This window comes from Gossypium hirsutum, chromosome D06, assembly GCF_007990345.1.
Source record: "Gossypium hirsutum isolate 1008001.06 chromosome D06, Gossypium_hirsutum_v2.1, whole genome shotgun sequence".
NCBI classification, from domain to species: Eukaryota; Viridiplantae; Streptophyta; class Magnoliopsida; order Malvales; family Malvaceae; genus Gossypium; species Gossypium hirsutum.
The window spans coordinates 16,347,408-16,361,030 of record NC_053442.1 but is presented as its reverse complement, the minus strand read 5'-3'; the positions used below and the strand labels follow the sequence as shown (position 1 = coordinate 16,361,030).

At 31.6% G+C, this 13,623-nt stretch overlaps 1 protein-coding gene across 1 annotated transcript; it reads left to right on the top strand.

The window, feature by feature from the left end:
- The first annotated feature begins 3,468 nt into the window (after window positions 1-3,468).
- On the top strand, window positions 3,469-7,866 carry LOC121218301 (uncharacterized). Its single transcript, XM_041095350.1, has 7 exons — window positions 3,469-3,792; window positions 3,946-4,016; window positions 6,055-6,195; window positions 6,280-6,524; window positions 6,606-6,806; window positions 6,887-7,155; window positions 7,309-7,866. Exons 3-6 carry the CDS (start codon window positions 6,060-6,062, stop codon window positions 6,995-6,997), a joined length of 693 nt encoding a protein of 230 aa, XP_040951284.1. The 5' UTR covers window positions 3,469-3,792; window positions 3,946-4,016; window positions 6,055-6,059; the 3' UTR covers window positions 6,998-7,155; window positions 7,309-7,866.
- Window positions 7,867-13,623: the final 5,757 nt, after the last annotated feature.

Genomic DNA, 13,623 nt, shown 5'->3' with positions numbered 1-13,623 from the left:
TTAGAAAAGAGCCGCTAATGCTCTATTTTTAGCGGCATTTTTGGAAAAGCGCCGCTAATTCTTGGGTCTTTAGCGGCATTTTTGAAGAAGCGCCGCTAATGCTCTATTTTTAGCGACGTTTTTGAAAAGCGCAGCATAAAATATTTTATCTGTGTATTTATTATTTAATTGGTTTATTTATAATAATTAAAATTCAAATTTAATATTCAAAATCTTCAGAAAAAAATAATGACATGTACACTACACCAAAACAGGCTTTTAGCGGCTTTTTAGCGGCGTTTGGATAAACAACGCCGCTAAAGATCGATCTTTCGCGGCGCTAACTAGAAAACGCCGCTGAAAATAAGAATTAGCGGCGTTTTCTAAAAAGCGCCGCAAAAAACATAATCCCAACGACGTCGTTTACAGAGCATTAGGGGATTTAGCGGCGTTTTTAAGAAAGCGCCGCTAATGTTCATGGCTTTAGCGGCGTTTTTGGGAAAGCACCGCAAAAACCTAAGCCCAACGACGTTGTTTTCTAGGCTTTCGAGGGCTTAGCGGCATTTTTATCAATGTGCCGCTAATGTTCAGGGCTTTAGCGGCGTTTTTAAAGAAGCGCCGCAAAAAAACCTAAGCCCAACGACACCGTTTCTGAGCTTTTTGAGGATTTAGTGGCGTTTTTGGAGAAGCGCCGCAAAAAAACCTAAGCCCAACGACGCCGTTTCGAGAGATTTCGGGGATCTAGCGGCGTTTTTTGTGTAGCGCCGTAATAAAAACTAAGCCCAACGACGCCGTTTTCTGTGCTTTCGGTGGATTTAGAGGCGTTTTTAGGAAAGCGCCGCTAATGCACAGGGATTTAAAAATAATTTAAAATATTTGTTAAAAATTGAAAAATTAAAATACTATTATTTAAATTTTTTAAATTTTTTTGGATACATTACTGATTTTTTTAATTTATATATTAAATAATTTCTTATATAATCTTAAAAGAGGTAGTATTAATTTTAAAATATTGAATTAATTATCACTATAGTATATGGTTTAGAGTTTAAGGAGTAGGTCGGTGTATGGATTTAAGGTTTGGGATTTAAGATTTAGGGGTTAAGTGTTATGCTTTAGGGGTTAGGGGGATTTAGAGGGGTTAGGAGGATTTAGGGGTTAAGGGTTAAGGGATTTAGGGGCTAGGGATTTGGGGTTTAGGGTTTCAACGGTTAGGTTAGAGTTTAAGTTTAGATTAATTAGTTTTATTAATTTTTATGTTAAATATGTTCTTATATATTTCTAAAATAGATAATAATAAATTTAATATATTGAAATTATGAGTATATAGTTTATAGTATTTAAGAGATATATAATCGATAGATGATCATTTTATGCATGTAAATTAATACATGTATCAAATACATTTAAATATTACTTAAAATTTTAATAATTATTTACGTAAAATTTAAATGAAAGATAGAAAAAATAAATAAATAAAATATATGAGATTTAGCGGCGTTTTTAACAAAAAACGCTGTTACTACATATTCAAATTTCACAAAACGGCACCGTTTGGATAGAGATTTGTTAGTGGCGTTTCCATAGAAAATGCCGCAAAAGGTAGACAATACCGGCGTTTTGATAAAAAAACGCCACAAACATTTATTGAATTTTCCGATACGTCGTCGTTTCAGTTTAGGGATTAAATTTAATTTTTGGCGTTTATTTTAAAAACGCCACAAATGATGTTTAAAAGTTGGCAAAACGGCGCCGTTTCAATGGAAGGATGGAATCTTTTGGTGGCGTTTTTGTGAAAACGCTAGAAAGTTGCCTTATATTTTATTTAAACGGCGTCGTTTCTTTCTTTACTTGAAATATTAGTGGCGTTTTTTATTAAAACGCCGCAAATGTGGATGCAATATTAAAAAATTACCTAAACGGTGCCGTTTCTTAAGAGGACATTTAACTTAATTCATCCGTGTCGTTCTTTACCCAATTATTATTGGATAAAAAAATACATTTTTTATACCAAATTTTATAAAAAGATAAAATTTATTATACCAAATTTCATTCGTTTCTTAAGAGGACATTTTTCAAACTTTATATAAAAAATAAATTTTATAAAGTTAATATTGATTATTGCTACTTTATACAAAATTTTTAACTATTAAATATTGTTTAATAGATTTTTACTATATTTTATGATTATTAAAGATTTAGGGATTTTTTTAGATGGTATTTTAAGGAGTAGGGGGTATGGATTTAGGGTTTGGGTTTTGTGGTTTAGGGGTTAGGGGTTATGCTTTAGGGGTTAGGGTGATTAGGGTTTAGGGGTTATGCTTTATGGGTTAGGGGGATTTAGGGGTTAGGGGTTATGCTTTAAGGATTAAGGGGATTTAGGGGTTATGGGTTAGGGGGATTTAGGGGTTAGGGGTTATGCTTTAAGGATTAAGGGGATTTAGGGGTTATGGGTTAGGGATTTGGGATTTAGGGGTTATTAATTTTTATATTAAATATGTTCTTATGTATTTGTAAAATAGATAATAATAAATTTAATATATTGTTATTTAAGAGATATATAATAGATATAGATGATCACTTTATGCATATAGATTAATGATTGGTTAATTTAGGGTTTAAGGTTTATAATTTAAGACTTGTTAAATGATACAATTAATTAATACTTGTATATTTAAAAATATTTAACCCTAACCATTTGATATTTTTGATATGGATATATATATATAGGCAATTAATTATTTAATTTGTATATAGGACCAAAATATAAGAAGAAAAAATATAAATGAAATAAAAAAACTAAAATTTATACATGTATTAAATACTTTTAAATATTACTTAAAATTTTAATAATTATTTATGTAAAATTTAAATGAAAGATACAATAAATAAATAAAATTTATTCAAATTTTAGCAAAAAAGGGCGAATTTAAATTTATTAGTGGCGTTTTTGATAAAAACGCCACAAATATTTATTACATTTTTCAATATGTTGTCGTTTCAGTTTACGGATTAAATTTTATTTGTGGCGTTTTCACTAAAAACGCCGTAAATTATATTTAAACTTTGGTAAAACGTCGCCGTTTCAGTTAATAATTTGTAGCGTTTTTTCTAAAAACGCCAGAAAATTAACATATATTTTAATAAAACGGCTCCGTCTCTTTCTGTACTTGAAATTTTAGTGGCATTTTTTATTAAAACGCCGCAAATGTGGATACAATAGCCGCAAATACTTATAAATAAAGTGAATATTTAGTGGCGTTTCTATGAAAAACGCCGCAAAAAATATTTTAAAAATTGAATAAAACGGCGCCGTTTCGTTGACGAGTTTAGTTTTTAGTGGCGTTTTAATAAAAATGCCGCAAATTTTGTAAAAGATTTGTAGTGTTTTTCTTAAAGCGCCGCTTGATGAAATGAATTTATACTGGCGTTTTTGATAGAAGCGCCGAAAATATGCATTAAAAGTTTAGTAAAACGACACCGTTTTCTGTTCAGTACTTTATTTTAGTGGCGTTTTTTGTTAAAACGCCGCAAATATCAGAAGCAGTAGCGGCATTTTTGCCTAAAATGCCGCAAAGATATCTTAAAATTTCTCTAAACGGCGCCGTTTCTTTACACCGGATTAAACTTATGAGTTTTAAGTGATATATGCCTTAATTTTTCTGTCTGAGAAAGAAGGAAATTTGGGAAGAAAACGTAGAGGGGAGCTTGAATCGAAAGGGGAAAAAATACAAAGGAAAAGATCCAGGGGAGAACTCAGAACCGAAGCAAGGGTTGATTCGATCTATCAAAGCTGCGAAATTTGTATCCCAGGTAAGCCTTCTTCTATCGATTGTCGATCTACATTTAGGGTTCTTGTTCTGTCAAATTTGGGAATTTTTCCCAATCGTTATTCTTCTTTTTTCCTTTCTGCTTAACTGTTTTAAAATGCTGCTATTTGTATATGGATACGCATGAAATACAAAGAGAAAGAAGCAGAGGAGAAGTCCAGCTACAACAGGACCGAAGCATTCAAAGTTGCGAAATTCCGATCCCAGGTATGCCTTTTTCTATCGATTGTGGGAAAAGCATTTAGGGTTTTGTTTCTGTCAATTTTAGGGATTTTTTCCGATGGTTATTCCTCGTTTTTCCTTGTTGCTTAACTGTTTATGCTGCCACCACTATGGCTACAAGGGAAGAAGCTGGAATATATACTTGCTGGAATATATTCCAGTTGCTGGAATATACTTGCTGGAATATATGGCCAAATATATACTTGCTGGAATATATACTTTACTAAAATCGATGATTTTGATAACACGACTAAAAAGACCTTTGAATGTTGAATGAATGTTGAATATGTTTAGTCCATGTACGAATGAAAAATTTTATGTATGAATATGGAGCATAGCCTGGTATGTATATCAACTGTAACAATTTCAACTTCATGCCTGCATTTGGTGTCCTTTTTTTCATTCTAACTCAACATACCTTTTAGACATGCTATTTTATTGAAATGGAACTAATCCAAAATAGAAAATACTAGCGCCCTCTAGTTTTCAGGGCAGCAAAATCTTCTATCATTAATTTATTGCAAATCCTGTGCTTTGGTTACGGCTACCTTACATCCTAGTGCAAGTGTTGTTTGCTTTGATTCATTTGAACATGTAATGACAGAACAAATGTGATGATAAATTGTCCTAGATGTTTAGTGTGCTCCCTGGACTTTGTGGAATTAGGCTCCATTAGGGAAGCAAAAAAAAAAGTAGGTATCTATTGGGATTCTAGATTTGTAGATGTTTAAAGGTGTCTATTGGGTGGATTTGGAGTTTTTCAGATTGTTACGAGTTCAATTATTAAATTCAAGTTATTACATGTTTATAATCGGATTGGTTTTAGGTTGGAGTAATTTCGAGTTTGTTGACTAAATTGCTGCCTTTGATTGTGATTTGGTTACATTGCCTCAGATTTCAGTAATTTTTCGTCATCATCATTATTTATTAGGGCAATTCATTGATATTTGATGGTCACTTATCATGATTATTTTTTGGACTGCTGCTTACTAATTACGATATGATCATAGGAAGAAATTGCAACCATAATCATATTTCTAGGAGTGCTTACTCAAACTAAACTACAATTAATTGAAATTTCAGATTTCTTAACCATTATCGGATAGAATTTTTTTGAATATTTGAATATTTAATTTGTTCTTTGAATATTTAAATATTAAAAATAATTAATTGTTGATGTGATGTCAGTAAAGTTAACTTATGTTAATTTTTTTATTTATATTAGGGGTGCAGTGACAGTGACAAATAGCTTAAGTTCAATGTTTAAAAGATTTGAAAATTTAAGTAAATTGTTAAAATGCTTTTTTTTAAAACTGGAGCGCTAAATAAGTTATTATGCTTATCAGTAATTATAGGTCCATTTAATTTTTAATTATCTACTTTCAAATTGAATTAAATGATACTTGAACATTTACAAAACTTTTAATCGATTCTCAACTGAATTAATTTTAATGACCAACCAATTAATCGAACTAATTAATTCGATCAATTAATTAAGTTTTAATCGAAGAATGCATATTCCGACATGTTTCTTTTTATTATCTCGCTTCTTTTTTTTTGTTGACTTTGAATATGGTTTGCTACATTCGTGCAAAAAATGCAATATTCTTAAGCATATATTACATTACTTACATTACTTACCGAAATATATTACATAACTCAGTTTACTTTACTTACATTACTTAAATATATATTCTTAAGTATATATTACATTACTTACATTACTTACCGAAATATATATTTTTAAGTATATATTACATTACTTACATTACTTACTAAAATATGTTACATTACAACTTAATTAATATTATACATAACATACATAATACATAATACACATAACTTAATAATTTTAAAATATATCATTCCATAATTTACATAACTTAATAATTTACATAATTTTAAAATATATCATTCCATAACTTACAAATTAAAATTATACATAACTTACATAATTTACATAACTTAATAATTTTAAAATATATCATTCCATAACTTTTCAACTATTTTATGTGTATTACAGATAAAATGCCTAGAAGAAAAATGCGAGATGTAGGCATTGTTCAAAATGCTCCAAATTCGGCAAAAACAAATAGTGAAGAACGGACAGCTATTGGATCTTCGAATGTTTCGAATACACTTGAGGATCCTACAGAAGTTCAAAGTAATTTTACATTTAATTTACATGCGTGTTGACTTATAATTGATTTATTTTTCAAATTCTTATATTATAATATACCATTTTTAGCTGAAAATGGTGGGACACGCAGAGGTCGAGTATGTACGTTACTTAGAGAGTTATACGAGTTAGATCCAGTCGAGCGTGTCAAAGTTGGACGAAACAGTTTTGGTCAGCCTGTTGGAACAGAAACTCGACTTTTAGCAGGATACTTGGGCATTTTAGCACGAAATGCGAATATGTTGCCTATCAACTACGAGTCATGGCATAAAATGCTCGATAGTAACAAAAACCAAGCCCTCGATAATATTAAGGTAACAAAACATTAATGTCATCTGTAATACTTAGGTTTAAGTTTCATTTATAGTTACTTTCTTAACTTGTGTTTTTTGTAGGCGAGGTTTGCTTTAGAGGTCTCGGATACTTATGTAAAGAAGGCATTGGGAAAAATATGGAGAGACCATAAAAGTACTCTAAAGAAAGATTATTATAAGACAAAAACAACTCTCGAAGAGAAATTGCACAATGTCCCGCCGGGTATGCTAAGGTATCAATGGGAAGAAGCGGTTAGATTTTGGCAATCGAAGAAAGGCGGGGTATGACGTACTTCCAAACTCTTGTAATTATTTTGGTTTATAGTATTTACTATTTACGTACTAAAAATTTCATAACGTAGGATCGTGAACGAGTTGGAAAAAGCAGCAGACAAAAACAGAAATTCACTCACACAGCCGGGTCGAAAAGTTTTGCATGTGTAGCTGAGGCGGAGGTATTTTTAATTTTTTAATACTGTCAAATATGTATAACTTTCCATTAAATAATATTTTTACTACTATACTGTAGGAACTGTCGTCCGGTCAAAAAGTTGGACGCCTTCAACTTTTTGAAGTTACACATAGGAAGAAAGATGGATCTCCTATGACTCCTGAAGCTGCAGAAATTATGGTACGTTTACTTAATACGATTTGACTTGTTTTAGTTATCTATAATGTTTATTTTCTAATGGTTTAATTCATTGCTTCTAATGCGACTATTGTTAAGTTATGTTGCATTTTTTTAATATATATTGCATTCTTAACTATGTGATTTATTTATTAGGAAAAACTAAAGGATAAAAAGGCGGAGTATGAAGCGGTTGCTTCCAGTGAGAGTTCTGTTCATCTTGAAGACATTGATAACCAGATTATTGCTGAAGTTTTGGGTCCTGAAAGGTATGGTCGAGTTAGATTTCAAGGATCTTTTATTAACCCAACTCAATATTTTGGATCCAGCTCGCGGCAATACATGCCTTCGGCGAGTCAGTCTCAAGCTGAAGTTCAGAGGTTAAAAGACCAGATGACTTAGATGCAAGCAACCACAATTGAGGTTCAAAAGAAATATGAAGAACTCCAGCTACAACTTAAAGCAGAGGCGGCAGTAAGGGAAGCAGAGGCAGCAGCAAGGGCAGCAGTGAGGGCAGCAGAGGCGGCAACGAGGGAAGCAGAGCAGAGCAGAAAGTACGACGAACTCCAACGACAGCTTCAAGATATGCTGAAGATATTTCAACAATCGCAACATCCGCCGTCATAGTGTATTGTATAAATATTTTATCATTTTAACTTTTAACATTTTGTGAAAATAATATGAATTATATTTTATTTATTGATATTAATATTATTTTATTCGTTTAATTTAAAATATTATATAGATTTATTGCTTTTGGCTGGTTTAAATTGGGTTGTTTTTGATTTGTTCCTGCAGGATGGCTGATAATATAAAAAAATTAATTCTGCAAAAATCTCAAAATTAGTGGCGTTTTTAGGAAAAGCGTCGCTAAAGGTCATCAAACAATAGCGGCGTTTGTGATCTAAGTGCCGTTAAAGAACATGACCTTTAGCGGCATTTTTGGAAAAAGCGCCGCTAAAGAACATGTTCTTTAGCGGCGTTTATTTCTATAAACGCCGTAAATGTTAACAGCGTTGACAATAGCGGCATTTTTTACGGCGCTTTCGAAAGCACCGCAAATACTTTTAGTGGCGCTAAAAAGCGCCGCTAAAGGCCTAAAAAAACGCCGCTAAAAACTTGTTTTAGTGTAGTGGTAGAAATAATTTGAAATAAAAAAACATGGAAAAATATTTGTTAAAAATGGAAAAATTAAAATACTATTATTTAAAATAATTTTAAAGTTTTTTGGGTACATTTCTGAGTGTTTTTAATTTACATATTAAATAATTTCTTATATAATCGTAAAAAAGATAATATTAATTTTAAAATATTGAATTAATTATCAGTATAGTTTAAGGTTTTTGGTTTAGGGTATATGATTTAGAGTTTAAGGTTTAAGACTTACTATTTTAAGGTTTATGGATTATGGGTTTAGGGGTTACAATTTATTTTTAATTGAATATTTAAATTCTTTGGAAAAATAATGACTCGTAGAAAAAATTTAAAAGTAAAAACATAGAAAAATATTTGTTAAAAATGAAAAAAAATTAAAATACTATTATTTAAAATAATTTTAAAGTTTTTTGGGTACATGACTGATTGTTTTTTAATTTATATAATATTAAATAATTTCTTATATAATCGTAAAAGAGATAGTATTAATTTTAAAATATTGAATTAATTATCATTATAGTTTAGAGCTTAAGATTTAAGAGTTACTATTTTAAGGTTTAGGGATTATGTGTTTAGGGATTATGGATTATGGTTTATGGTTTAAGGGTTGGGGTTTAATGTTTAGGGGTTAGGGGTTAGAGGTTTAGGGTTTATGTTTTATGATTTAAGGTTTATGAGATAGGGGTTAGGGTTTAGATTAATTGGTGTTTTTTAATTTATATATTAAATAATTTCTTATATAATTGTAAAAGAGATAATATTAATTTTAATATATTAAAATTATGATTATAGTTTAAATTATTTAAGAGATAATAGATCAATTTTATATATATTAAATGGTTTAGGATTTAAGGTTTACTTTAGATTTGTTAAATGATGAAATTTTATACAATTAATTAATGCTTTTATATTTAAAAATTTTTAATCTAAATTAACCATTTGATATAATTAAATATTAGATTTTAAAAAAATTGATAAATAAATAAATTAATATTGTAACAAATTGATATAGATATGTAACTATCTATTTTGGATAGGACTAAATTATAACAAATAAAAATGAAATACAAAAGCTAAAATCATTCCACATCGAACATCTAGGAAAATAGTTATATTTTAGTGAGGAAGAAATATCTCTAACAAAATGGAGGTTAGATTGAAAATGAATAATATAAAATCATGATTAACGTCTCAATCTTTAATTAAAATTTGATATGTGAGAGATTAATTGCTTACATTGGATAATTCTAACTTAATAATTAATTACAGCTATTTAATCATTTTTTCTTATTAAAATATACGATATTTATTTTGAGAGTACTTGGTTTTTTTATAAAAATTCAATTTATAAAAAATAATAATAAATATTTTATAAAATCAATTAACTAATAATTTTTAACAGACAAAATAAAAGATTTTTAGTAGAGCAAAACATGATCGTTTTGTTCAAAATGAAATGATTTTTTGTGGTGTTTTTATGAAAAACGTCGCAAAAGGTAAGCAATGCAAAAATCATTACTTTTAAAAATCGCGCCATTTTACCCAAATTCCCCTCCTAAAATCCCTAATCTTCTCATGGTTGACAATATTTTCTCATAGAAAATATTATCCCTCATAGAGGGATTAGTGAGTGGAGGTATGATCTATTGACTGTTTTGTAAGGTTACTTAACGAACCAGCTGTTTGGAAAACGAAGAACGTGAAACAAACCCTAAGCCTGACAACCCTGAGAAGTCATTAAAGTGGAAATCAACCCAAAATTGGTATGGCCCATTTGTGAACACCTTCACCTCAAGCTGGTCTAGACTGTGAGGTTGGAAGATAAGTAGTCACTGGGGACTCGAGTTGTTAGGAGAAGATCAGAAGATCCTGCTGGGGTAACGACTAGTTGATTGACAAGGAACCTGAAATGACAATTGATGAGGATTACTGAAGCAAGCTAATCACTCATAATTAAGATTTGATTCATTCTTTTTTTCCATCTCTTGAAGTTTATTTCTTTTATGATATTTTGTTTTATTATTATAAAAACTCTAAAATTCCTTTATTTTATGTTTTCATACTATAACTAATTTAAAGTACTAATTAGATATTTTAGTGTTTAGGTTAGAATTGATCTAGCACTTGCCTCCCTTGGGTGCGATCCTCAGAGTACTCACCTACTCCATTGAAAAACTATATTTCAACTCGACCTGTATACTTGCGGATACCACCTCGTACTTTTATATTTTATTGTAGTATTCACACTTTGGACGTTAGTATGTCTGGAGGCAGTCAAGTTGTTGGTGTCGTTGTTGGGGAGGCCGCATCACTAGTTTGATTTTATTTTTTGTATTTAAAAAGAATAATTAGGAAATTTTTAGGTAATAGATACTATTTTATTTTATTTACTAGTCCTCTCTTTCTGGGTTTAGTGTATGACTTGCAACAGGGGCAAGCCTATTGTAGCAACCACAGATCTAGAGATAATAATATGAAGAAATCGTTAACAGCAACAATAGATGTAAGATCCACCACCACCTACTGCAAGTAACGTACCACGTGAAAATCCATTGTTTGCCGATGTTGACGATAACGTTTTAGGAAACCCACCAGCACCACAATTGCCTACAAATGTGCAAATGGCTCGTAACGAGAGAACCTTAAGAGACTATGCACTACCAAGTTTAGATATGGTTCAGGAAAGCATGACAAGGCCAGCTATTATAGTGAATAATTTCGAGATCAAGCCGGCAATGATTCAAATGATCCAGAATAACTTGCAATTTAGGGGCACAATGATAGAGGATCCGAATAAACATTTAAAACGGTTTTTCTAACTTTGTGATACTTTTAAGTATAACGGCAATACTTTTAAGTATAACGAGGGTCACTAATGATGCTATTCGTCTTCAATTTTTCCCATTTTCTTTGATTGACAATGCCTTTTCTTGGTTAGATTCGCAAGCACTAGGGTCTATCATGACATGAGATGAACTTGCTAGAAAATTCTTACAGAATTTTTTCCCTATTGGCAAAATGGTTTAGATTAGAAGAGATATTGTTGTCTTTAGCCAGCTAGAAAGAGAAAGTTTCTATGAGGCTTGGAAACATTTTAAAACGTTGGTTCAGAAATGTCCGCATCACGGATTCCTTGAGTGGATGCGATTACAGGTATTTTATAAAAAGTTGGATGCGAATGCATGATCTAGATTAGACGGAGCAGCAGGTGGAGCCCTTATGAATAGAATGTACGAGGATGCATATAAAATCATTGAGAACATGGAATTAAACTCCTGTCAGTGGCCAATTGAACGATTTACATATGGGCAGAAACCCGCCATGGTAAAAGTTATCCAAGAGGATGACAAGTATCAACAGTTAGTGGATACACTCAACTGCATCGAATCTGCTTTTACATCGTTATTACATGGTGGAGACAAACATCTCTTCCACTATATCAACAATCCTACTGATGATGTATGTAACACTCTTAACCTGTATCCGTCGCCAGAATAGGGTTAAAGAGTATTACCAGAGTTTACAGTACAAACAAATAGAATTTTAAACATTTCATAACATATCAATATTTATATAAAAAACCAATCAAAATCATTCATATTGTCCCATATACGAGCCTTTAAGGCCCAAAATATGCATTAGAAACAAGTTGGGATTAAAACAGAAACTCAGAGAATTTTTCGGAAAACATTGAAAGTTTTCAAAGCTGCATGGGTCACATGGCCTTGTGGCCAGGCCGTGTGACCCACATGGCCAAAAGACACTCCCGTGTATTAGGCCGTGTGGGCATTCGAAACAGGGACACACGGTCGTGCCCCAGCCCATGTCCATGCCTGTGTAAATTACTGACTTGGCCCACACGGCCAAGCCACACCCCCGTGTGTTAGGCCGTGTACCCTTCAAAGTAACCTCACACGCTCGTGTGCCAGGCCATGTACTAGGCCATGTAACAGCCTAACTTGCAACCCTTTAAAAACTATAGGGGACACATGATCGTGTCACACACGGCTGAGACACATGTCCGTGTCTCTGCCCGTGTGGACGAAAATAGGCTATTTTACAAGCCATATTTCTCACCTAATTTGACATCAACCTACACTCAACATTGTGCATATAAACAAGCTATATTAATGCATCCAAAACAAGCAAAATCAAGCCTTAAACATGTAGTATATTCACATACAACCAATATGCCTTTAGGCACCTCAAATGACAATTCATAAACATGTGCAAATATAAACACAATTTGATCATTTAACCAACAAAGGCTTAACCAAAACTAAGCTATATTATGCCTCTTGATTTACCCATTAAAAACATACCAAAATGTACCATATATGACATACAAAAACTAGCTCCAAATGGTCATATAATTTACATATAACTAGTACACTAAAAACACCAAATAAGTCATTCAAACAAGTACCAATTCACAACCATTCAAGGCTTACACAAAATGCATATTCAAACCACCATTTTACATTCTGCTATTCTACCATAACAAGCCATACCTCAACTATATAAGGCAACTTATATACATATCAAAATATATCATTTCACTAACACAAGGCCAAAATGCAAACCAACCAAATGGTCATATCCACAACCAAAACACATAGGCTAACATTAGCCAAAATAACCTATACATGCCATTATAACCAAAATTAAACCAACTGAAAGTACCAAAAGAGTTTATGGATAGTGTGATATAGCTCCGACAAGCTTCCAACCTAAACGAGCTTCCGATTCACTAAAAATACGAAAAATACACAGAGTAAGCATTTAAGCTTAGTAAGTTCGTATAATATAGAATTTAACTTACCATTTAATCATAATTTAGGTAAGTAAACATAACATATCCCAACTCAATTTGGCCAAATGCCTAAGCACATATTCACCAATATATTAGCCATGTAAAACACATATAATAATCAATAAACATGGATGAACATAACCACTAATCAAGTTTCATATACATGTATCATCTGTTTCATGTTTCAATATAACATGTAATATCATTTCCATGTATGTCATATATATACCTGTAATAGTTCGTATTGAACTCATATCGTCTCATAACAGAATTTTGCCCGTTGAACCATTTGGAATATTGTTGGATACTCGAGATAACTCACACATAGTGTGCTAAACTGTAATCCATCAATTCCAATACATGTATGCTCATACGAGCTATGAATCGATATGCTCTCACGAGCTGTAAATCGATAAGCTCTCACAAGTTGAGAATCAGTAAGCTCTCATGAGCTACAAATCGGTAAGCTCATACGAGCTGCGGAGTATCCGCAACACATGCAG